The following is a 25,172-nucleotide window of genomic DNA, read 5'->3' on the forward strand; positions in this document are numbered from 1 at the left end:
CTGCTGCGTGGTTCCCCCTGGGTTTGCCTTCCAAGGAGGGCTGGCTGTGCGACCACCTCGCCTGCCCCAGTTTTGGATGTTGTTTTTTTGTTGTTTTTTTTTTTAAACGTTGGGTCAGTGGTGTGGTTGAGGGGGGGGGGGGCGGACAGGGCCCTGCACACCTGCCGGGGGGCTGGGGGATGTCCTGAGGCATCACGAGCATCATCGCTGCCTTGGATGGGAGCGGGGTGAGGCTGCTGCTCTGGCATTGCCAACTCTGGGTGCCTGAGCTGCTGTGCTCACCTGCTGAAAATATTGCTGAGTGGCTGAGTATTGCTGCCTGGAAGGAGGAAAAAGCTGGAGTATTTATCTTGGAGAGAGGATTAGCAGGGAGGGATGCAGTGTGCTGAAGCTCAGCTGCTGCCAGTGGGGATGGATCCTTCCTGCCGTGACCCAAAGGCTGGGCATGTTCCCTTTAGTCCAAGCCCTCTCTTACTAACATGCTGTTGGCCCTTTCTGGGTGTGGGGTTGCTGTCAGAAAACCTGAGAGGCTTTGGCTTTACTAGAAATGAAATGGAGAGAGGGTGGGGGGGGGGGGCCCTGTTGGCATGGGGGGGGTCTAGCCTTGCTTCCCTGCTTGGGGCTGGGGGAACAAAAGAGAAACCCTTGATGACTTTTCGAGTGTTGCACAACTTGGCACAATTGGCAGCGGGTTGACTTTCTCATGCTGCTCCCTCCATGCATGCCCTTCTTCCCTAGCTCTTTTCTTCCTCCCTGCGGCAGCAGCTGGTTTTGGGAGCCACTCCCAGATGCTGGTCCTAGGGAGGATGTGCCCCATGAGCCCCTTTCCCACACTGGGAGAGGAAGATGCGTGATGGAAACCCTCAGCTGGGAGGCTGACAGCCCTGCTTGGCTTCTGCGTGGGTCCTGGGGAGCACAGAGAGGTAGTGCTGAGCCCCACAGGGTGTTTGCTTCTGCCTGGGGATAGTGGCAGGAGGGCAGGACATTCCTCAAGTGGTCCTCTTGGGGCTGAGCCAGCCCTGTAATCCCATTCCCATGGGACAGGCATTTGGTGGTTTCTCTTCCCCTGTCCTGCTGCTGCAGCTCCACACAGTCCCCACAGCTCAGCTGGGGGAGCCCCATGTGAACAGATCTGGGGGCTGCTGGATGTGCTGGCTTGTCCCTCTGTCTTGTGTCCCTGAGGCAGTCCCACCAGAATGCCTGCCTGCCTGTGAGCAGTTTTTGGGGTGGGCATCTCAAGGAATTAATCTTTGCCCTGGCAGCTTCTGGGGTTTTGGGATTGTAGGGGGCTCAGGAAATCCCAAAGGTCTGTCCTGCCTCAGTTTCCCCATCAGTAGCATGGGTATGACAAGGCAGAGCATCATCCCTGACCGATGATGTAAAATGAGTATGAGGAACCGGCAGCTCTCTGGCTTCTTTCCCACCACTCACAACCTTTCCCTTGCTCACGCAAACAGTTTTTGAATTTTACTTCTCAAGATACGTATATAGGTATAAGAATACCATCTCTTGGCAGCTGCTGTTCCTCAGCACCTGTGGTTTCCCTGGGCAGATTTGGTAACGTTGCAGCCTCCCCAGTCCCTGGAGCCCCGTAAACCCGAGTGTTGTTTACGGCGCAGTTCCTGCTCCTCTGCCAACACCTCCCTGCCTGCTCCCTGCTGCAGCAGGGCGGGCTCCTCTGGGGCTTCTTCTGCCTCTAACATGAGCTGTGCCAGGGGCTGGGGGTTCTTTGTGGTGGTTGAGCTGTTTGAAGGTGCAGGACAGAGCTGGTCCTGGCTCAGTCCTGGTTCATCCCTTTGTCCTGTCACCCCAGCGCATCCCTGTTCTCGCAGCCACTGCTTTGGGTTTGGATTTTAATGTCTTGCTGGCTTCTGATAATCCAGGGGTGGGTTTGTGGTCTGTGCAGGTGATGTGCCGAGGGTGCCCTTCTGGGTTTTAGCGATAGCAGGGCAGAGGCATTGTGTGGGCTTTGCACCCTTGCTGGAGACTTTGCAACTTCTCCCTGTTCTGCCATGGCTTTGGGATCCTCCTCATCCTCCTCCAGCCGGTGCGCGCAGCGCTGGGGCAGCCTGTGCCGTGGTCACCTTCCCCTGCGCTGCTGTGGTGGGGCACCAGGGCGTTGCCATCTCCCTCCTCTTCCTCTCCATCAGCCTGGTGGTTTGCAGGACCCCAGCGGGGACAGCTCCTGCCCTTCGCCCCTGCCGCCGGGTTCCCAGCTCGGCCCCGCGGAAGGAAAACCCCAGCCTGGGGGCAGCTGCAGGGATTTGGAACCCTGAGAACGAATCCCAGCGCCTGTCCTGCCTCTCGGGGGAGCGGGGTCACGTCCCTGCCCAGGAAACCGCTCCCTGGGAGCGACAGTGGGTTAAAAAGGGAAAGAAACCCGCGGGGGGGGGGAGCGGGGGCGCGGGAAGCCGCGCTGGCAGGCAGCGAGATCCCTGCAGGGCTCCGGGGTTACGTTGCACCATCTGGGTGCAGGACTGTGGCATTTCGGGGTGTGTGTGGGGGGAAGATGTGATTGCGTGTCCAGCACAGCGATCCCACTCCAATGGGTACAGAATCTTGAGCTTCATCCCTTGCTTCCGTGTGGGGCAGCTCTGGTTTTGGGGGAGTCCAAAAAGCCAGGAGCTGGGGTGCAAGTGGGTGCCCCGGGCAGGGTGCAGCAACCCCTGTTGTTGTTTATTTGTGTTTGAGCTGTCCATCCTCACATCTGGGTTGGATCATGCTGTCTCATCATCTCACCCCTTGTGGCTCTGCTAATTAGGAAGTCATTAGGCTGAGGTGTGAGGTCAGGGAGGTGGTGGCAGCCCCACGAAGGCACTGCTGGCTGGTTGGCACAGGGAGGCTGAGGGTGGATGGAAATCCTGGGGGTCCCAGGGGAGGTGTGGGGGTGAGGGAGGGGTGAGTGGGAGAGGACAGCCTGAAAGGTGATGGGGTGTGTGGGACCCAACTCTTCCTAAATGGACAAGCAAGGCTGGGATCTAGGGTCTACAAGGGTACCTTGGAGGACATGCAGGGCCTGTGGGAATGCCTGTGTGTCACCAGCAGTGGTGGCCCCACTGTTGGTGAAGCAGTGGGACAGCAGGTATGGCCTCAGAGGGGGACAGTGAGGTGGCAGTGACATGCAGGTTCTCTGACCCTGCACCACTGCTGACCCAAACAAACCATTCCCTCAGTGGTGCTGGGTAGGGCTGGGCAGAGCTGTCCCCCCTTGTAGGAACATGTGTGTGGCCCCTGGCACCCAGCACAACTCCTGTGTACGACATCCCCAGCCTCCGTTTTTTTCTCTGCTCGCTCCATTGCCAGGGTGAAAACTGCCCAAACCCATCTCTGCTGTGTGGGGTCCTTCCTGGAAGCATCAGCAGCAAATACCTCACCAGGGTTCCTGGCTCCTGTCCGTGCACTCGGCTCCTCACAGGGACGCAGAGCCAGGCGAATAATTCACCCTGAATAATTCATCTCACTAATTTATTAGCTGGATGAACGTCACCACATTCCTTCCTCGAACTGCCCACCAGCAGATCCCAACCTTCCTAAACTGGAGAGCATTCCTACCCTGCCATTTCCGCTGGTGAGCTCTGGCTCCCTCTGTTTATTTGCAAATAGCCTGTGTGTGTGTGTGTTATTTGGAACCCTCTGACTGTGCCTGCCTTTGATCTGGACACGTAGCTCACTCCAGGGGTTGCTGACCCATGATGGGGTGAGATGTAGCTCTGAGAAACCAGGGCTTTGCCATGAACAGCTGCAGGTTGTGGTTTGGTTTTTTAAATTCTTTTTTCCATTTAGAATTTGTTTTCTACAGCCCCATCCTCAACTTTTCTCACCGCTGCCTTTCCCGCAGTCGGGAGCATCCCGTGGGAAGTGGGAGGAGAGCAGGCAGAGGGATGGAGTGAGGCTGGTGGTGCACGCTGGGCTATTTGGATCTCCCTGGCTGGTTTTGGCAGTAGTTGCTGCTTTCCCATTCCCAGTATTGTGGGATGGGGCAGGCGATGCTGGCATGGCCAGAGCTGCTTTTCTCTGGAGGGAGCAAAGGGCTTGTCCTGTGGGAAGCACAAGCTGTCCTGTCCCCTGTGAAGGCATTCCAGGCTGGGGAGCATGGAAGGGAAAACTGCTGGAGGAGGGGAGAACCCTGTGCAAGCTGGAAGCAAAGCAGCTGAGCCCTGGGGTGAGAAACTCACCTTCTGGGCCAAATCTTCCCACTGTGAGGAAGGGTTAGGAGGAAGAGAATGTTGTTTGCTCTGGGAGATGTCTCTCCTGGCTTGGTGGGGAGAGCCTGACTCCCCCAAGGGTTTCTTGAGAAGCTGTTGGCCTTGGCCATCACCTCTGTGTGAGGAAGGGGTGGCCAGTTTTAGGACAGGTGGTTTCCCCAGCTGGGAAGCATGTCCCAGTGCTGCTGTGCTGGGCTCCTGCGGGTGAGTGGCAGCAACTCTAATTGTGCCTGAATTCCTGCGAACCACAAGTGAAATCTGCAGAAATATGGAAAGTAAACAGCTCAGAGCCAAAATTCCCAGCACTTTAGGGAACCTTCCACCAGGAAAGAGTTTCCAAGCTGCTGACAAAAACTCTGCTTTTGCCTTGGGCTGCCTGTATGGGGACCCCCTGGACTGGGTGGGATGTGGCTGCAGTACTGTGAGGACCATGCTGGGGACCCCATGGAGCCAGGCTGGCTTAATGCCTTGGAGCAGCTGGAATAAGAACTCTTTTTCATTTTATTTTTTTTTTAATGTTATTATTCTTCTGCCACTCACATCTGCTCAGTGGAGATGCTTTAATCTCCTTCTTGCAGACTGCGAGAACAATTGCCCAGGATGCTGGAGCAACCTTGCTGCACAGATAGGGGATAGGAGAATGGCCCTGGGAGCCAGCACTCTGCTGCAGCCTGGTGCTGTCCTGGGGGTGTCCCCTTGTCCTGGGGATGTCCCCTTGTCCCTAGCTCGACGGGGGCAGAGCCTGTGGCAAAGCACTGAGCAGCCCTTGCTCTTTTCACCCTGGGGACAATGCTGCCTGTTGGCTCCACCTCTGGGAACCCTGTGGCCAGCTGGGTGTGCCAGCCTGGGACCCAAAATGGTGGTAAATTTGGGTGAGGAAGCCTGAGATGTGCACACAAGCTCACCGGCATGTTTTCAGGATTCTCTCCATGGGAGAAGACTTGACATTCCTGGGAAAGATCCCCCCACCCTCCCACCCACATGTGGCCAATTCCCAGTGACCCCATTTCCCTCTGGCTGGGACTGTCCCGGCTCCTCCAGCCCTGCGGGGCAGCTCCGGTTCCCTTGGCCTCTCCCTGTGGGTCAGGCCTTTCTCTGGCTCCCCTCCAAGGTTTTGAATTGCTCTTGGAAAAGTCAAGCCATAAAGTTTGCCCTAGCTGGAGCATGAGCCCACAGTGGCTGGCCTGGGAGGCGAGTGCCAGACCCCATGGATATTTATAAAGCAGCAGCAAGGTTAAAAATAACAGAAAGTTAAGCTCAGGAAGTTGTTTTGGAGGATATGCAACTTTCTGCTTTGGCATTTGGATGCCAGGGCTAGTGCTAGCCATAATCTGCCCCTGTTGTCCCTGTGTTGTGTCCCTTGGGGGCTCCAGAGGCTCCACCCAGTGTGTTGGGTCCTGTTTTGTGGCTGCAGGGATGGTGCCCAGTGGGTGCTGCAGGGATGGTGCCCAGTGGGTGCTGCAGGGTTGAGCAGAGGGAGGCAGAGCAGGGCTCTGCTCCGGGGTTGTGGCTCCCGTGCATCCCACTCAGTTGTTTTTATTGTTGCTGCAGCTGTTTATTCCCCTGCCAGGGGTCAGAGGGGTTCCCACCCCCTGCTCCCAGCATCTCTGCCTCTGGCTGACACATCTGGAGCCAATTCCTGCACTGCTCTTGGCACCTAGAACCTCTTCAAAGCCTCTAAGGGCTCCTGCAGCTCCCTTGCTCCCTGGGACAGGCTGGGAGGAGGGTGCTCCCTATGCCCAGCTCTCGGTGCCAGGCTGGGCCCTGCTGAGCATGTTCCTGGCACAGCAGGTTTGCAGGGGGAGCTGCAGGGGCTGCTTTGCCATCCAAAAGCCCAGAGCTGTTTGGTGACACAGCATCCCCTGTGACCTCCCCTTCCAGCCTGCTGCAGCTGAGACACCAACCTTCACAAACCCCTGTGCAGGCACGTTTCTTGGTGTCTATGTCTTATTTTGGTTCACCTTGAACCTTTTCCCTGTTGACACAGTGGCAGCTTTGCTTGAGCTCGCCGGGCTGGAGCAGGGGTGACCTTTCCATGTTTGCTGTCTGGGCTTGGGATCTATCCGTGCTGTGGGCTGCAGCTCTGCACCCTCCACCGAAGCTGGTGGGTGAGGGTGAGCAGCTTGCAGAAATGCTTCCTTGCTCCCAGCTGACTCCTGATAGGTCTGCTGCTGCCTCCCCCTTCTCCTTTCTGTCCTTCTGGCTTTTGGTCCCTTTCTTTGGACCTGGCAGTGTCTTGTTTCCCCAACGTGGAGCTGTGCTGAGTGCATATGGGTCTGGGTTCCCCTGCATCTGCTCCTCAAAGCCAGGCACCCCAGCCCAGGCTCCCCACAGGGGCTGCATTCCCAGTTGAGGGAAAAGGGCTGATCCATCCCATCTCTGTGTAGTTGTGATAGAACCCTCTTCTCCTGGGAAAAACCGTCTCTTTAGGAGTGCTCTTCAAGGCTTAACCTCCTGGTCACATTCTCTGTGGGAAGCTGCTTGTGCCCAGACCCAAGGGACATGTAGGGACACCTGGTCCTGGGGTGGGTGCCAGTGGGCAGGGAGAGCATCCCTCTGCCAGGGTGGGGACAGCCTAGGACCCGCTGCCACTTCCTTGGTTGTGGGATGTGTTCAGGGAGCAGAGCTGGGGGCTGCAGGGCCACCTTGGCAGCATTTCCAGCAGAGCAAAACAAGGTAGGAATGGAAAGTGGAGACAAGCTGGAGGCTCCATCTGTGACAGCAGTTCCTGTGGGATCCGTGTGGACTTGCCTGTCTGGTTCTGGGTAGCAAAACCAATGTGTTAAACCCTCTGGGGCCTGTCCCAGAGCATCCCTGGCCCTTCTTTTCCTACTAGGCCTGAGCAGTGCATGAACCCAAACTTTGGCTTTTATTATCTGCAGTGAAGCAAACTCACTAATGTTACTTTTTGGCAAAGTCTTGCTGAGAAGTCCTCGAGGGTGAAATGAAACAGGGTCACGGAGGGTTTAATTCGGTACGTTGTCCTTCAAGGGAAGGAAAAGTCAGACAAGAAGTTTTAAACATTTTATAAAAATACCCACATGTGCTCAGTGCAAAACTCACCGTCTTTACCTAATTTAGAAAATGACTTTATATGGAGAAAGATTTAACACTGCTCCATGGAGGGGAAGAATAATGAATCCGTCTGTACCAAATCACACTGTCATCCGAAGATCTCCAAGTGCTTTTGAAAGGGTTGGAGAGAAATGATTGTCCTTCTCTTCCCTGGTTTTAGAAACTGAGGCATGGGATGAGAAAGCCAGAAAAGTGCAACTTTCCTGGCTAATTTTAAGCATTAGAAGTCCAGATCTAAGCACCGAAATAAATGGCCTGATTTTAATAGACTGCTGGGCAAGTCTCTGGGGTAAAACCTGGGAAAAGTCTGGCTCTGTAGGTCTGCAAAGGTGGCCTGGGGCTGGAGTGGGAGGCTGCTTCCCTTCATTTGGCACCGCCACTGCTAACCTTGCTAAGATCTGGGAGCAGATGATGAAGCTTGTGAGAGGGAATTTATCTGAATTTCTTTGAACTTAAGAGAAGAAGTTTCTGTTCAGGGCAGCCTTCTTTTAGCTGGGGGAGTTCAGTGCTCGAGGCCTGGGTCCCTCTAGGTGTGGAAAGTAAAGACAGATTCAGGCTTTTCAGCCCTGTTACCACACCCCAACCTCTGAAATGTATTTAGTGATAAACAGTGGTGAAGGGAAAGAGGAAACGGAGGTAACCGAAGCACCTGCTTTAACCTGAGCTGCGTGCAGCTTCTCAGATGGGGAATTGGCTCCTCGATGCTTTTGGCAGTACATGGACCATCTTCCTCCATCATGAATGGTGAGGCTGAAGCTACAGCTCTCTGTGCCTGCCCCCGTCTGCTCCTGCTGCCCAAATATAAGGCAAAATCTCTTGAAAGGAAAATGCTATCTCACTCGCTCAGCTGAGCAGTGTGCCAGGTCTCCAGGGTCAATCTCACCAGGAATAAGCAGTGAAATGCTTGCAGAAGTTGAGCTTTGAATTAGGTGAGTTTAGCTGGGATCCTAAAGCTGAAAAACTAGGGGCAGACATAGGCTGGTGGGTTGCACTGGAAGGTGGGAGCCATTTCCAAAAAGCCTTTCCAGGCTGGAAGCTTCTTCCTGAGATCTGCAGCTTGCAGTGGAGGGGCAGCAGGGACCCCCACAACAGCCCAGCCCCGGGGAGGTGCCAGCAGGCCTGTGGCAGGGTGGCCATGCCAGGAGAAGCCAAAATACATCTTCATGTTTTGCCTTCTCCTACAGAGCAGAGGTCACTTGTGCTCTTCTGCTCTGGGCAAGAACAAATTATAATTTTAATTATGCGGCTATGACACCAACCCCTCCTCTGTGATCAGGGCTTGTCTGTGAAATTGGTTGAGAGAGAATTGCAATACGTGTTTCTTGGGACCAAGGGCTGGTTCCAGCCACGGCACCTGCATCTTCTCTTTGTCATTCCAGAGTTTGCATTAGTTTAGTTTTGTGTCTGGCTCATCGTCCTACAAAACTGCCTCCCTCTGAAGAGGTAGCTGGGCTGAGCACGTCCAGGGCTGGAAGATGCCCACTAGACTCCTCCATCTCAAATCTGTGTTGCTTTGGGATGGACCTTGCAGTGTGATCAGACAGGGGTGAAGCACAAATCCGTCTTCTCTGGTTCCCACTGGCACTAGGCAGAGTCCTGGGGAGCAGTGGTGTGGGCAGCACAGTTGGACAATCTGTGCCTGCATTGGGATTGGGGTGCAGGGCAGCTGGCAGCACTGGAAGTGGGGAAGAAGCACCCTCAGCCTTTCACATTTCGCTTGCTGCTTGCTGCCTGGTGGCTCTGTGCCTGTTCTATTGGTTTGTTTTTTTTGCTCCCTCCCAGTCTCAGTCATTCCATGACATGATCCTTCATGCCACGGGACAATGGGCATTGCTAGGAAGCCAGAGCCATCCCAGTGGAGGTCAACATGCCCCTCATGGAGCTTGGCGGGGACCGGTTCCCTTGCAGGCAGCTGCTCTCATGGGGATCCCACCCACTTTTTCACCCGTGTCATTTAGGGATGTCACCTCCCTGGGATGTCCAAAATGCAGCTCCTGTCCTGCTGGCACTCAGGGTGACAGGGATCATGGCACAGATGGGGCGGGAAAGGCTAGATCAGGGGAAAATGAATCGGGACGTGCAGAAGTACCCTTGATCAGGACAGTAACCTCTAATCCGGCTCAGTCCTCCTTATTTACAGCTGCCGAGAGGAAAGGCAGGAGAAAAGCAGCCTGGCAAGATGCACAAAGCCCGTCTCCTTCCCCCCAGCTGCTTTGCTCTCACTAATGTATTTGCTGGCAGCGTTCGCTGTCCCCGGAGCCTTTGAGCTCGGTGGGAGCAACTGTTCACAGCCAAAGGCAGGAGTGTCAGAGCTGGCACAGGGCTGGGAAGGGCTAGGGGGGCAATGGGAGCCCCCAGCCCCTCGGCACGGGGGGAAATGAAGTGCTGGGGACTTCCCTGTCCCCTCCTGGGCTGGCAGGGGTGCAGGCAGGGAAATGGTGCTGCTCCTGCCTGCAGCGATGCCCTGGGCTCTGCACTGTAGTTCTCTCCCCAGTGCTGTGCTGAGGGAAGGGCCTCGGTGCCTGAGGGGTTTTCCCAGGATGTTCTTGGGAATATTCACTGAGATGCCCTGAGGGTGCTTTTCTTCAGCTCAGCACTCAGAGGAGTGGGGACATCTTAGAGCACTGCCCTGTACAGGGACACAGGGAAGGACAGAACCTTGAGGGACTTGGTTTGTTCTCACCTTGCCGTGTTGCGGAGGAGACCAAAATCACCCCAAAAACCTTCTGCACCATAAAACGAGGTATTTTACACTCCTGGTCACAAGCAACTGCTTCTTTCCCGAGCATCACGTGCTGCTGTGGTGTGCTGGGCCCGTGCTGCCCATGCTGCGGCAGTGACACTCCAACTGGCTGCTGCAGAACGTTCTGGCATTTTTAATAAGGGTTGATGCGGTCACTGCGCTTGTTCCAGGCAAAAGCAATGAGAATTTTATGAGGTGTAAATGGATTGTGAGTGCCTGACAGCATCCGTGTCCTGCGCGGCTCCTCGCGTGCACACACGCCTGCACCCCCTCGCCTTGGCCAAAACACCTTCCCTCCTTGCAGGTTGGGAGAAAAGATAAATATTAGCACTGTGAGATGCTCTAATCTGAGTTTCTGTCCATGATGCTGCTGTTGTGGTTAAAATCCCCTTATTTTGACTGCAGGATTCATTAGGGCCCAGTCTGCAGGGTTGGGAGGGAAACCGGAGCAGCTGTTAATGAGGGAGCAGTAACATCAAGAGCTTGTTTCAAAGCAATAATGGAAAGATCCAGTCCATGGGCCTCCAGTCCCGTGCCTGATGGCTTTATTTTCGGCTTCTTTCTTGCTTTTCACTTTATTAGTTAGAATTAAAGCATCCATTTTGCATGAGAGGGCAGATGATGAAATCACACGGGATCAGAGAAAGGTCTCAGTGATGGGCTGAGCTGGGGAAGTTTGAGCTTTCCCGGCCGTTTTGGAGACTTTCCCCACAGACAAAAGGAGTGAAATGTGCAGGGGGAGCAGGAGAGGATGGTGAGGCTGTGGTGGAGGGGGAGGCAGGACAGCAAAGGGCAGGAGATGGAGCCTGCAGCCTCTTTAGCCTGGCTTATAACACGTTATTAATGGAAAAGAAACGGCAATTTTTATTTTTGTGGACATTCTTTTGTTCCACATTAATTTTTAAGCGCGCTTTGCTCCCATTACAGCCTCCTGCCGGAGCGCGGTGCTGGCTGGGAGGAACTGCCCTTTGAAAGGCTCTGGGGGGCCCACTTTGTGTCTGGGCAGGGGTGCAAGGAGCTTCCTCAGGGCCGGCACCCCCAACCCCACCGCTCTGTTTGCACCCACCAAACATCACCCAGGCTGCGGGGTGGGGGAAGGTGCTGGGGCTGGGCTGTGGTGGGCTCTGTGCCTTCGTTAGGTGCTGAGGCTTGACGAGGCCCTGCCTGCACGCTGAGCTCTTTCTTAATTAACTCCATGTGAGGAGACACGCGGATCCTGGAACAGGAACAAGGCGCCCTTATTCCCCAGTAAGCTTGTCTGCACATGGAGTAAATCAATGGCAGCTCATCAGGAGCAGCACGCTGGCTGGAGATGCCGCTTAAGGATGAGTCACGTCCAGAGAGGGGGGGCAAAAAGAAGAAATAAAAAAATATAAGCTGAGATCTGAGGTCAGAGCTGGATCTTAGGAGTGACCATCATGATTTTGGTGTACCGAACCAAAGGGGCTGGCTTTGTACCCTGTCCTTTCTCCTACCTGGTAAGCCTTGTGGGAGATTTTGCACCTTGAACACGGAATTCTGGGGTGGGGGTGGCTGAGTGTTGGGTGACTATGATTTTCAGACTGGTGGTGGGGGTTGGTGCTGCTATGGGGCTTTTGCTGGGCTTCCCCTGTGCTTCTCCCCTCCTGCCATTGCTCGGGCTGCCAGTGGCTTTCTGCCAGGGTTTGGGGCTTTTCCCCATATCCCCTGGGGTTTCCAGCAAGTAAGTGATTGAATGGGCAGGGGCTGAACAACTCTGAGGGTGTTTTGGGTTGCCAGGGGTTGTCCTTGTTGCTTTTCCCAAGCCAAAGTGAGCAAGGCTCTGGTGATGCGGGGGAGATTGGGAAACTGGGGAGTTTGGTGCATTTTTCATGAAGCTTTTGGAGAGATCAAAAGTGTTAGAAATCGTTTGGTTTATGGCTCCTGAAGTGTCCAAATGCTCTGGCTGAGGCTTTTCCCAAGCAGTGTGGAGCTGTGCCAGGACACAGTGGTGTGCAGGGCTGGATCCAGCTGCAGGAGCAGGGCTCACCTCACTTCTGGGTCTGGATTTGGTTTAATAAAGGTTTTGGAGAGGAAAGAACAGGGAGCTGCTTGCCAGGGCCTGAGTACTGGAGCGTTTCCCATCTCTGTCCCAGCCTAGTGGTTGCTGGTGGTGAGGGTCAGGTCATCTGCAGAGAAAGTGCCTGGTCCCTTGGCAGGGCTCAGTACAGGACACAGACGCCCAAAGTGACAATTTCCACCCAAATGTCCTCAGACTGACCTTGTTCCCAGCCACCTCAGTAAAGACGGGATTTGGAAGGGATGGAAGAATGGAGCTTTTGTGGCTGCCAGGGTCTCTCTGCCTGGTTTCTCTCTGCTGAGCAGCTCCCAGGACAGTGAGGACCCAACAGCCTTTGAGGCTTATTGTGCTAGAATGAATGAATGAAACAAATCTATTTTAAATGTCTGGTTGTGACACTGGTGACAAGCAGTAGAAGACATCAGTGGCTCAGCCTCTGCTTTCCCTTTGGTGAGGTTTGGCTCCTGTGGCATCTCAGTGCTGCCAGCACAGGAGCAGCCGTACGGGCTGGAGCTTCTCGGAGGCATCACGGGTGACGTGCCACCCTCTTCCTGAGCATCCTGCCTTTTGTCAGCTGCTGTTGAAGCCTGACACTAATTAAATGGCATGGTTTGTGTTTAATCAACTCCCACTTGAGTCACACTAGGTGGAGGATGCTGGCTGGATCCCTCCTGGTGGCACTGTGGGGTGGCAGTGCTGGAGTGGGTCCCTCTGTGGGTCCTCAGCACCCACTCTTGGGTGTTCCTGCACCCCTCAGCCCCATGGGGTGTCCTTGGGAAGAAGAAGCTCCCTTGCTGGGTGAGCCACACTTGGGGATCCCCAGAAGGATCTGTAAATGCCGAGAGCAGTGGTGCTGTGTCCCCTCCTGTCCCCTTCTCTGCCAGCCTCATTCACACTCCCCCCCCCAAGATCTGCTCTTTCTTCTTATCTCTGCAAGAAGATGTCAACACGCTGTCACTGAAGCTGACAGCACCAAAGAGGAGAGATGTCCCAACCCCCAGGAAGCTCAGGAGCACTGCCTGTGCCCTGCCTGTTGGGAAGGTGGGCAGCTGCCCTTGCTACCAGCTGTGCCTCCTCCTCCCCTTGGCTTTCCTTGCCTAGAGGGGAGGCTGGACTGGCCTCTTTCCCCTGGGGATGCCAGGATTGAGCAGAGCACAAACCTGGGCTATCTCCATCAGCAATCAGAGTGCCTGGGGTGGCAGAAGGGGGGATATGAGGTGGTGGATGTGGGCACAGATCTGACTGCTCCAAGCCTTTCTCCAGCAGAGCAGCTGGCAGGGTGGGATGCAGGTCCCCCAGCATCTCCTGCATCTGCACTAGTGTTCTTGCTGTCAGCTACTCTTGTGCTCACTCAGGGAGGGAAGCCAGGGGGGCTGTGCCATCCCTGCAAGCAGATTCTATATGATGCACCTTAAAGTTTACAAAAAAAGCTTTTTTGTGTAGCCCTTCCTAGGACTTGATGTATTTCATCTAACTTCCATCATACAAACCCCACTGTGGAGCTCCTACCTGCTTCTTGGGGTTGTGCACCTTCTCTCTGTGTCTGCCTGTGGGTTTTTTGGGCAGTAGCAGCAGGCAATGAGATGCGGCATGTGCAGGTCACAGTGTCTGAGCTCAGCCCAGGGCTTGGGGTGAGCACGTGGGCTGGGCTGTGGCTGTTTGGAAGCACAAAACTAGGAGGCTTTTTTTTTGAGGTGCCATCTCCTACAGCATCTGTGCAAGTGCCACGGTGGAGCTCTGCTCCACAGAAGGGTGTGCTGAGCACCATCTCTACCTTACCTTCTTGCCTCTGCCTCTCTCCTTTTCCTCTGCCAGCGAGATGCTAATGAATGAGTTCCTAGCCATAGATTTGCATGCAATTAGACCAAAGGCAGTCAGGCAGCACTGGGGAATGAGCTTTGCCTGAGTGCCCCAGCCTCCTCCAGCTCCCTCTCCCTGGGGAGAGCATCTTGCTGTGCCCAGTTGCTCCACATAAACCCTGCACCCGTGATGGCTTTTAGTCACTTTTAGGCACTGCAGTATTTTGATGTGGCATCAAGATGTTTCAGTTCATGCAGAGGCACATTGTGTGTAGACACCTCGAGAACTGAGTCAGGCACATCCACATGCAGCTCATGGCTTGAGCATGTTCTGGAGATGTTCTCCTCAAGCATCATCTGCTGCAGTCATGAACTGGCTGCTCCTTCCCTGTGTCACCAGGCAAGAGCAGCCTCCCCCAGACAGGGGCAAAGGCAAAGGGTTTTGGGACCAGGGTGGCCTTGACCTCCATTTCTCCACCTGCAGAATGACCTTAGCTCTCATCCCTGTTGTGAAAGCTCTGAGCTGCTTTCACTGAAAGACACTATTTTCCTTTTATTTATTGTAGACTTTAAAGTCTGAAGCATGTAAGATGGTTCCTGTCTAATTAAGTACTTGACCTGCAACAAAATATTTTATTTTACATAGTTTTTTTTAGAAAGGAAATGTTGGCTCCATTTCTAAGTGAAACATTGAAGCAGACCAGTTGGAAAATTGTCATCATATTCAGACTATGTAAACATAGTTTTTAATATTTCTTTTCCTCAGCTTGAAGCCAGGTCAGAAAATGTAATTTAAAAATTGTGGATAGTTTGAGTTGCCCCAAAGCTGTATTTCTTCAGCAAAACTTTGCATGGAAAGTGATACCCAGTGTTGGCTAATGTAAACCATTACGTGGAAAAAGTTCAGTTCTCTGGTGGTCAGGGAGGGGTGAAGGGTTTGTCCCAAAGGAGACGGTTACCTTGGTCAACCTTTCTATCACAGCAATTCTGGCAGTGTCCTTAGAAGGTCCTGGCAACCACCCTGGCTGGTGTCCCCAGGTTGGCAGGGCACTGGAACGAGAGGAGGGGAAGGAAGAAGGTGTTGTGTGGACACTGGGTCTGCAGCGCCTAACTCTGCTTTAGGTGGTGTTAAGCTGTTTGTGTCCTTCTGAAGCATCAATACTGGTTCCTCCAGCCCTTCTGCCCTGTCTCAGTCTGTAGGGTTAAAGTGATGCCGAGTTTGTCCTTGAATTTGTCCTCTGAGCTTTTGGCAAGGCTTGGCCAGGTCTCCCCAGGGGCTTTGAGCTCATACTCTTCTGCAATTAAAATTCTGGGCTGGGAAGAAGAAGGGCCTGGCTGCAGCAGATGTTGTTGGGAGCTTTCAGCTCCCTCTGGAGCTGGTGTAGCCAGGAATCCTGCTGCATCTGCCCCTTTGCTCCCCTTTTTCCTCTGCTGAGCCCCAGGTTATGTTTGAGCTCAAAGTGCAGAGTCCGAGATTCTCTAAAGGTGTCAGAATGTGTTTGTCTCTTGGCGGTGGAGACACTTCCCTGCTCAGTGGAAGGGGGCAGCTGGAAGGGGGGTTTGAAATGCCCCTGTGCCTGCTTGCCTTCCTGGGGGTCTGGGCAATGACTTTGTGGGTCTGGCAGGTGCCAAGGCTGCTGGCAAGGCCTGTTCCACGCCACGGGGTGGGATGCTCTGCCACTGCGGGGGGGTTTGCTCTGGTGCATCCCCCTGCCCCTCACCTGGATTTGTCCCTCTCTCAGATCCTGCCCATGAGCATCCCTCACCTGGGTGCCTGTGGGTGGACAGGAATGGGCTGGGAAGAGATGTAGGGCTAGAAACTGGTCATGCATCTTAGCTGGAGACAGTGCTGACTTGTTTTGCTTGCTTGCATCCCAGCTCTTCACTGACAGCTCCGAGGCTTCCCCTGGCCCTCAGTCAGCAGAGGGAATTCCCTCTCCTCTGCCCAGGCTCCAGCTGCAGCTGGGATCTCTAGGCTATAATTGCTGCCTCTCTCGGGTTTGCTTGGTTTTGTGATCCTTGTTTGGTTCCCACATCCCAGTGCCATCCTGTTGGGGTGACTGGGGAAGCACTGGATTAACCAGCAGCCGCTGTTGCCCCTGCAGAGCTGTCCCGTCTCCTGCGCTCCCGGCTGACATCCCCGCCCCGGATGAATCTTTCATGCGTTCGCCTTGTGTATTTTTAATAGGCTGGGATTGGGTTCCAGCTCCTGCTGGAACTGCAACCCAGCCCCCAGCGGGATGTGGCTGGAGGGAACAGAGCGGCCCCCGGGGGGGAAGGCGGAGGGAGGCAGAGCCCGCAGCTCCTGCGCTGGGCCGGGTGCTGATGCTCACAGGGAATGTTTCTGCTCCACAGGGAGTATTTTGGCTCTGCAGGGGTGGGAGTAGGGTTTTCCTGGCCAAGGGGGTTTAACCCACTTGCGGTGGGAGCAGAGATCCTGTCGAGGCTTCCTGGCGGGTGTTGGGGATCATAAGGCAAGTGGAGGAGCTGCCAGGACAATTAGCACAGGCTTGTTCTCACCAGCGCATCCCAGGGCTGGAGCAGGGCTCTAATCAGCCTGTCACTTCCCTGGCTTCATTAATACATTGATTTTCCGGGGGTTTTGGCTCCACGCGGCACGGTGCCTGCCAGCAAAGCTGCTGCAGGGAGAGGGGGGGCTCGAGGCAGCACGTCTCTGGGCATGGCAGTGTCTCGTTTTGGAAGCTGTCCGGGTTTCTTCCTCGGGGACCGATGAAGGAGGAGGAGGAGAGACATCCCCTCCATCTGTGCACTGCCCTAGGAAGGGATTTAAATCACAGGCTCGGGAAAAAGACGAAACGTGCCTGTTTTGCTCAGGCTTTGAAGCCTGCAGGAACCTCCTGGAGATGCTCCCTTTTCCCGTTTGGGAAGGGCTGGCTCAGACGGGATCTCCTTCCCTGGCCGTGGAGGTGGGCACTGTCTGCCCGGGGTGGGCTCGCTGCTCCGTGGGGTCGATCCTTGCCGGCTCCTGGGGCTGGGGATGCAGAGAGGACCTGGCTGCCCCCCTGCAGCTCCCGGGCGAGGGCAGGGAGATTTTCTCTGCCTGGGGTTGGTGCCCTAGTCCTCCATCTGCCCTCTGTTCCAGCAAAAGGCAAGATGCTCTCCGAGGAAATACATGAATATATAAGTATGAAAATATAAAGAGATATTATTATTATTATTATTATTATTATTATTATTATTATTATTATTATTAATATTAATATTAATATGTGTGTGTTTAGGGCAAGTTTTATCCTGATCCACCTTCCCATGTGTCTGGGATCTCCTTCTCTCTCTCCTGACCTCTCATTCTTTCCTGCTTTGCTCTGGACCTGCCTGAGCAGTGCAGCATCCCTGGCACAGCAACACTGATGCCACACGTGTGGCCATGCAGAGCCAGCTCTTCAATTCCTTTAGTTCACCAACTGTTACATAAATCCCCTTTTATACTCAACTTGTGGACGTCACTGGAGCTCTGTCCATACCCATAACATCACTGTTTCCATGGGAACCAGTGTACTTCCAAGGGGGAAAAAAGTAGAAAGAGCCTAAAAAAAGGACAAAGGAGGAACAAAATAAGACAAATATGTGACATATCCCAACTCTGTGTCGGTGTAGGATGTTACAAAGATTTCACTGCAACTTGTTTAGGAAGCCTTGCATAACAGGTTTTGTCTTGAGTAATGCAGCAAGCCAGATCAGGGACAGTAGAAACTTAATAGTATCCCAAATATGCTGAAACTCTTAGGGAGTCAGAGGAATCTCTGACAACTCTGCACGAGGTGCTTTTCCATGTGGGCATGAAGGGAAGGTGCATCTGCCCATGTTACAGTATTTGCCTGGGTTTCCATGGGTTGTTCTCCCTACCAGACCATGGCTTGGGCTGTGGGTTGCTGGGTGCTGTGGATCCATCCTGGTGAGCAGCCAGCCCTGCCACTCTTCTGCTCCACTGAGCTTTAAGGGAAGGTGCTATTAATGGGCAATTTACAGTGAGTGAGTTTAAAAATATATCTCTTTGGGGGTTAAGTGTCTATCCATGATGCACTTCATGAGGCATAGTGGGAGAAAAGGTCTTAAATATATTACTGAGCAATGGCTTTGGCACATTTAGGGTATTTTAACTCATAACCCTGGGTCCCTCCTGCAGAGGAGGAGTCCATTAGGAAGGATTTTACTGCTCACAACATCATCTTTGTTAATGCCACGTGTGAGCTGCTGGGAGGGAGCTCATCCCGGGGCCCCGTCATGGGAGGTGATGGCTGGTCCTGAGGCTGAACTGGGAGCTGGGAGGAGGATGGGAAGAGGCCTGTGTATGCTGGGACACAGTCCCACTTCCCCAGCCCTGCTTTGCTGGGGTGAGTGGGAGGAGAGCCCATCCCCAAGCCACCCAAATGTCAACAGAAGGTGCTAAGCCAGCGACAGAGTGGAGCCCTAAACCAGCTCGTTGCATGAGGCCATTTTTGGGCTGTTCTTTTGATCTCTGCTCTGTGATGCTGACAGGCACAGGGAGGAAGGACTGGGGTGGGAAACCAGAATAAAGTCAGCCTAAAGTGCTCTTGCTTGACACTTTATTTAGGTTTTTTAAAGCTCCCATCCTTCCAGGTGCTTGCCACAAGACAGGGCTGCCAGCAGCCAAGCCTTCCCAGTTCAGGAGTTAATTGCAAGTGTTATGTTGGGCTTTTCTTAAAATCTCCAGCTCCTGAAGTTGGGAGATTATGCAAGACACTTATCTTGCAGGATTTTTTGTATCTTCTTTTCTCCCCACCGCGCCCCCCCCCCCCCCCATTTAAGCAATAAGATTTAAAACTCTTTTTCATTGCTGGTAAAAAAAAAAAATAAAAAAATCCCTTAAAGTAGAAATCTAAAAGGTTGTGGGGAAACAATTCTAAAACAATAAAGCAAAAAAGTACCTCATCAGGATTATTATTATTATTTTTTTTATGAAACATCTTTTTTTATCAAGCTTCATCCTCTCTAAATACAGCATCATTCTTTGCTTCATCACCTGGGTGGCTGAGCAGGGCTCCTCCACACTGCTGAGCAAATCCTACATCCCCTGGAGAGGCAGCTGCGTTTCCGAGGCAGAGGAGAGCAGCTCCTGCCTGCAGCTGACAGTGCAGTTGTTAAATCTTTGGGAGAAAAATGAAAGATGATGAAAGTGATTACTCCCCCAAGCCCCCCTTTCTCCCTTCTTTTGGGGTTTGCAGTTGTGCATTACAGGGCCTTTGGGGAGCATCGTGGGGCCACAGCCCTGAGTCCCACCCGGATGGGAGCAGAGTGTGGCTATTTCGTGGCAGAGGGAAGCAGCTGCTGGTGCGTCCTCTGGAACATTGCAAGGGAAAAGAAAATAGAGATTAAATTTCAAAAAAAACCTGCTGGCATGAATAATCACCCTGTTCTGGTTTCCCAGGTTTAATTGTGAAGCTGCATGAATTAAAATAACCTCCTGGGTCTGTCTGCGCTGTGAGGGAAGCAGTTTCGAAGAGCTGCAGAGCAGTGATGATGCAGGGATGCTTCCCACCTGGCTTTTTCCCAGCTCAGAGCTTGTGGACAGGGATGTCAGGGCTATGCTGGGCTCAGCAGGGTCGTGTCAGCTCCTGGCAGTGTGTCCTTGGGCTGGCAGATGTGACTCAGGATGGGGCAGGCACTGGGAACGTTGTGGAAATGCTTTCTGAGTAATGTTTGAATTTTTAAACCCCTTTGCTGTAGCCCCACCAGAGTGCCTTTGGCTTTGCTTTCCAGGAATGGGCTGGCCTGGCATGAATCCCTGTGGACCACAGGCAAGGACCATGCCTGGGGCTGCTGTGCCCTCAGTGGGTTATCCACCCTGCTAGGAAAAAGAAATTGTTCTGCCAAGTGCAGTGCCTGTGGTGTGGGAAAGTTGCTGCATCTTCCCTGCTTCATCCTACTCTTGCATTCCGTGGAGGGAGGGGAGTCTTCACACCTGGAAAAGCATCTGGGAGGGCAAACTGGTGGGGTAGAGACTGTGTCAGGATTGTACCAGGGCAAATCCCTGCCTGGGCTCAGCTGGAAGCCAGGCAAGTGGACTCAACAGGGAAAGATGCTCTGAGAGCACCTCTGGAATGTGGCATCCAAGAGGATGCAAGTGCTCCCTGCAAATGTTAACGGCAAAAGATGGGTGCTGCTTCTGATTTTGAAGGAATATGGTAGGGGAAAAAAACATTCCCATAACATGTCCAGGGTTGTGATGGGAATCCTCTAACCTTTCAACTGGGCATGACATGAAGAGCTGTTTCCTGTTGGCCTGGTGCGGTTGGAGGCGAAGCTGGGAAGGGGTTATTATTTCCACCCATGAGGCAGATTAATTCTGAGAACTTTTAACTTTCCTTGCAAACTGCTTGAATTAATGTTTTAGGATTTTAGTCCCTGCCTCCTCCCGCCCCCCCAAAGGCCAGACCCTGGAAGTCCCATTATGCTCCTGTCAAAGGGGCTATTTCTGGAATTGATGATATGAATGAAGCCTAAAACTCGGCTCTCATTAACGTCTGCAGCTTATCCCAGTGTCACTCCTAAGCTGGTGGGACTTGGTGACACTGCAGGGGAAGGCTGTCATTTCAACCCAATTTTCACATCACATTTGCACAAAAATTTCCAGGCCTTGCCGGCGCTTTCGGCACTTTTGTCAAATCCCAGCTGCTGCGCCAGGGAGCGAGGGCTTTGCCTGGCACAAAAGAAATGGCTGCGTGTGGTGATGGGGGCCTCAGTCATGGCCACGGCCTGTGGGTCTGAGGGACTTCTCCTTGCCCCAGAAAACAGGCAGCAGAACAGTGTGGAGGTGCCACCTGGCTGGGTCCAGGCGGTTTGATGCGTTTCTCTGGTTGGGTTTTACTGCAGGATACAAGTTTGCAGCCCTTGGGAGGCTACCTGGGCATCCATCCTCATGGAGCCCCACTCCCCATCATGCTGGCTGGGCTTCTGGGGGGTCCCACCCCATCTCCCAGTGATGGCATGACAGTAGCATGTTGCCTTGGAGCTGTTTGTTGTTTTTTTTTGCTGGACGTGCTTAGGGAGAGTTGGAGGAGGAGGTCAGGGAATGAGCTGCAGAGGAGAGAGAGGGATGCAGGGAAGGAGAGAGGGAATGGAAGAATCTGCATGGGAGTAGCAGAGAACTAAGGGAAGAAATAAATATTAATCCCGTGGAAGAGCTTGTGTCCCATCACCACCACCATCTCTGGGGCTGAGTGATGCTGTGACACACTGGTGCCTCCTCTCCCCATCCCCACACCAAAGAGCCCACTGGGATTTGTGCTCCAGCTCAGCCAGGAGAGCCTGGAATGCTGCTGGACCCAGCATCGAGCCCACACTCCCCTTGGTTGCTGCTGCCCTCGAGAAACAGCTTCCCATTTAATTCACTTGCTGGTGAATTTGATCCAAACGTCTGCAACCAAATCATAGTGAGCATAATGCAATATCTTTCTCTTTTGATTATATTAAGCTGGGTAGTGCTGGCTAATTGAATCTGAAGCTCTTGCCTCTTAATTATGAAAGGTCAGGCTCTGCTGAGTGCAGGCAGGTGGCATGGGGATGTTTTGGGGTGGGAAGGGGCCTGAGGGCTCTTGCTCTGTGCAAAGTCTCCAGAGACTTCTGAATATTTTTATTTTTTGTTGCTCTTCAGCTTATGAACGTTAAGAGTCAGGTTACAACAAAAGTGTTATCGGATATTTCTGTGTAGCAGAAACAGATTATTTTAATTGAAAAGAATCTGCTGTTTTGACCAAGGCAATGGTAAAAATGTGCATTTTTAAGGAGAAGCTGGGATGACCAGGTGACCCTGAAAAGTAGGGACTCTTTCTCTGACACTGGTGGGATGGAGTGATGGGGTGACCACCTGCTGTGTGCACATGAACCCCATTATTTCTTGCCTTTAAATGTCAGCCCTATGCATCCTGCCTGCTCAGGGAGAGGCGGGGGGAAGGACCCTCAGGACCTGCTCTGCTCCTGGCAAATATTTATCTCATGCAGTGTGGACTGTGGGCTCAGCTTAGTGCTGGGGCAAGGGGCAGTGGCAATGCCACTGCTGAACTGAGTGTTTACTGGCTCCTTCTCCTTCTCCTCCTGGCCTCAGTTGCCTGCTGAGGGCCAGCATGGTGGCTGGTGCTTCCCAAAGCCCCTTTGCCTCTTTCCTGGCCAGGCTGCAGCAGTGAGCAGCATTCAATAAAGCACCTTCTGCTTTTGCTAATTCAAGAGTTTCCCTTTGTCAGCCTCCCGCCTCGACAGAGGGTCGGCACAAAGCCGTAGCCATCAGCACTTTGTGTGCCTCTGAAAATCCCATTAGCTGAAGAAAGAGCTTGAAGTTTCATTCAGCTGGAAAAAAAAAAAAAAAAAAAAAAAAGAAGGCAGAAAAAATAAAATAAACCTCCCCAACCTTCTGATCTGTCAGCTGCACATTAACATACCGCCCTCGGCACCACTGGGGTCCCCGTCCCAGGAATATTTAATCAGGGTGAAGTGTTATATTGGACTGAAATGTATTTGCTTGAGGGAGTGATATGCTGATAAGTGGGTCTGTGGTTAAAGCTGGGGAAAATAAACCTGTAAATAAAATCCTCTCCTGTTACTCCAGTCCCCCCCCCCCTGCTTCCCCAGGCTGTTTTTCTGCCCGTGGGGTGTTTGTTCCTGCAAGGGGAGGGCAGGGACCAGCCCTGGGCTGGGGGGGGCTGTGCCTGGGCCAGCACCCACATCAAACTGGGGGATGTTTGGGAAGGTGAGGGCTGTTGCCCACCTGTCTGCACTGCAGGGGATCCCTGGGTGGGTGCAGCCCTAGCATTGGTTCCCGCATTTCCCTCCTGGTTGCACCCTGTGTGCAGCAGTTGTGGCATCTAGGCAGGCTGTGTTCTCCTGCCTACTCTCCACTTGCAATTAGTCACTGGTGCTGGCACACTAACGAGCACCGAGGGGCACCCGTGACTTTGCCATCTGTGACATGCCAGAGGAGGATAGAGAGGGTGCCCTGGGTGCCATCCTGTGCTGTTCCTCCCATTTCAGCTACTGCTCAGCCCTTCATGCTGGACAGGGGACTGTGATGAGCTTGGATCTACTCAGCTGCTCTGAGGGGGCCTTAGGGTCTATGACTCAGTCTTGGAGAGGGTCTAGGTCTTGGAGAGAGGGTGGAGGTAAGATGGAAAGTGGCTCCAAGTGGGTACACATCATGGTTGTGTGCCCATCTCTTCTTGCTCAGGAGTTTGCGGTTCCCAGGCAGCTTCCTACCATCCCAAAAGCACCACCCAGATCCTCTGCTCAGCTGATATGGAGCCTGTAGAGGACAGCCAGGCCCAGCACAGGGTCTTGTCTACCACCAGGTCAGAATTGGTATGAAACTCTCCTTGTCTGGGGAAGCATCTGTCTGTTTCTGCAGGTTTTGACCCAACCAAGCAGGCTTCTCCTGACCCTTCTCGCTTCCCTGCTGAATATTTCACCCAGCCCTTCCAGACACATTCATGTTCTGTCACCTGTCTGGGATCTGAAAGGGTTTATTTTTTAAAAAATTTTTGATGTTCTCCAGGGCTTTGCAGTTCCTCTCTGGCAGAGCCATGGATAAGACAGGCTCTGCAGAGGGATGCTTTCCAGCCCCACAAGCCGGGAAGCACCTACAGGGGGAATGTCCCCTCCTCCAGCTGCCCTCCACGCCTGCCCCAGCAGGACTATATTTGGGCTAAATATTCCAGCTCGTAGCCCCAACCTGACAGTTGGAATGTCTATCCCAATATCTTGTAAACATTTCTTCCGATTAAAGGATCCAGATTGCCGACGACCGAGCCGTGACTCAGCCCCATGTGATTTCCCAGAAATCCACCCAGGATTGGGGTGGCAGGAGCTGCCAGCTCCAGCCCCATGTGCCCGGTGAGGAGGTACCTGCTGATTCATCTTCACCTTCCTCTTCCCCAGCCAGCTAACGCTACAGCACGGGCTCCCAAACACCTCCTGCTGCCACATGGCAGCCAAAGCTCTTGTCTGACAAGGGCTACGCTTATTTTCCTGGAGCCTGGAAGTTGCTGCCTGCACCCCAGCAGAAGTGTGGCCCCAACTGCCTACTGGTTGTGGCAGTCGATGGGGTGTTTTCCATGCTAGGCTGGAAGATAAACCCAGCCCTGTGTTGCACCAGCTCCTGGATTTCACACTTCTGTGCCCCTGACATTCAGGAGCCAGCTGGAAATTCTCCCATTGAAGGATACAGAAGTTGGGTGCCAGGTCTGAACCATCTCTGTGAAGATTTGCTGCAGCAGCCTACTTTTGTTCTGCCCTAAAAGTAACAGCATCCAAAGTCTGTCCCGGCAGCTCAGCTCTTCTAAAATTGGTCCAAGAGGGTAAGAAATGGGTTCCCTTGGCCCTCACAGTATTAAAGGCTTTTAGGCAGTTGGTTTATGGTTTTGACAGTCTTAATTTGGACTTGGAATGGAAAGTTCAAGCAGTGACTTCAAGGAAACGCCCCTGGGATAAGCTGTGACACGGTTAATAGAAAATTGTAATGTTGTTAAAGTGCTTTTCAGTGAAATGCCAGGAGAGGAAATGAACGGTGTGGGTTGTTGTTTTTTTCTTTTTTTTCCCCTAAAAGTTGATATCATTCTTTTAATGTAATGTTTTAATCCATCACACCAGCACTCAGCACTCCTGCCATGCTACTTTCATTTTATGGCAGTTTTCCCATTAGCTGTAGCCACTGATGGCAGCGTGGGGAGAACATACTGTGGCTTTGCAGGTACCTGCACAGCAGCCAGGCTTTCTCTGCAGACCCAGATAAAGTCTAACCTAGAAAAGCTGGTGTGAGCCTTGCTGTGAAGACCAGAATAACCCTCCTGGTTCAGCAGTGGCTGCTTGGGGATGGTGGTTTGGATCCATTGCTTCCTTGACAGGTGCCGTGCAGGTGGTTCGAGCGGGTGAGCATGTTGGTGATCCTGCTCAACTGTGTGACTCTGGGCATGTTCCACCCCTGCGAGGACATCGCCTGCGACTCATCACGCTGCAGGATCCTCCAGGTAGGGCCTGGCTGCTGCTTTCAGCCCCAGGCTGGTGGGGAGGGGGAAGGATCAAGCTGGGGCAGAGCTGGCTCCAGCCACAGCCCCGGAATGGCTGAGTCCTGGTCCTGCCTGCTCTGGCTGTCCTGCCAGCACCTAAAAATGCTGATTTTGCTGCTGGGATGTGAACACATGGTGTCATCAGGCAAAGCTCTGCCAGGCTGTGCCAGCCCCAGCATAGCCAAGTCTTGCTTGGAGGGTGAACCATCTAGTTTATGGGAAAAGCAGAGCCCAAAATGTGCTTGTCCCTTTATCCTAGCACTGTGGGTGCTGTTGGCC

At 53.3% G+C, this 25,172-nt stretch overlaps 1 protein-coding gene across 1 annotated transcript in view; it reads left to right on the forward strand.

The window, feature by feature from the left end:
• The window catches only part of CACNA1G (calcium voltage-gated channel subunit alpha1 G), a 140,935-nt gene that overhangs the window by 20,939 nt on the left and 94,824 nt on the right, over positions 1–25,172 (forward strand). Inside the window, exon 2 of the mRNA XM_051634860.1 lies at positions 24,743–24,854. Coding sequence (XP_051490820.1) covers positions 24,743–24,854 — 112 coding nt within the window. The remainder of the gene's footprint in view (positions 1–24,742; positions 24,855–25,172) is intronic.

This window comes from Apus apus, chromosome 17 (assembly GCF_020740795.1).
Source record: "Apus apus isolate bApuApu2 chromosome 17, bApuApu2.pri.cur, whole genome shotgun sequence".
Lineage (NCBI taxonomy): Eukaryota > Metazoa > Chordata > Aves > Apodiformes > Apodidae > Apus > Apus apus.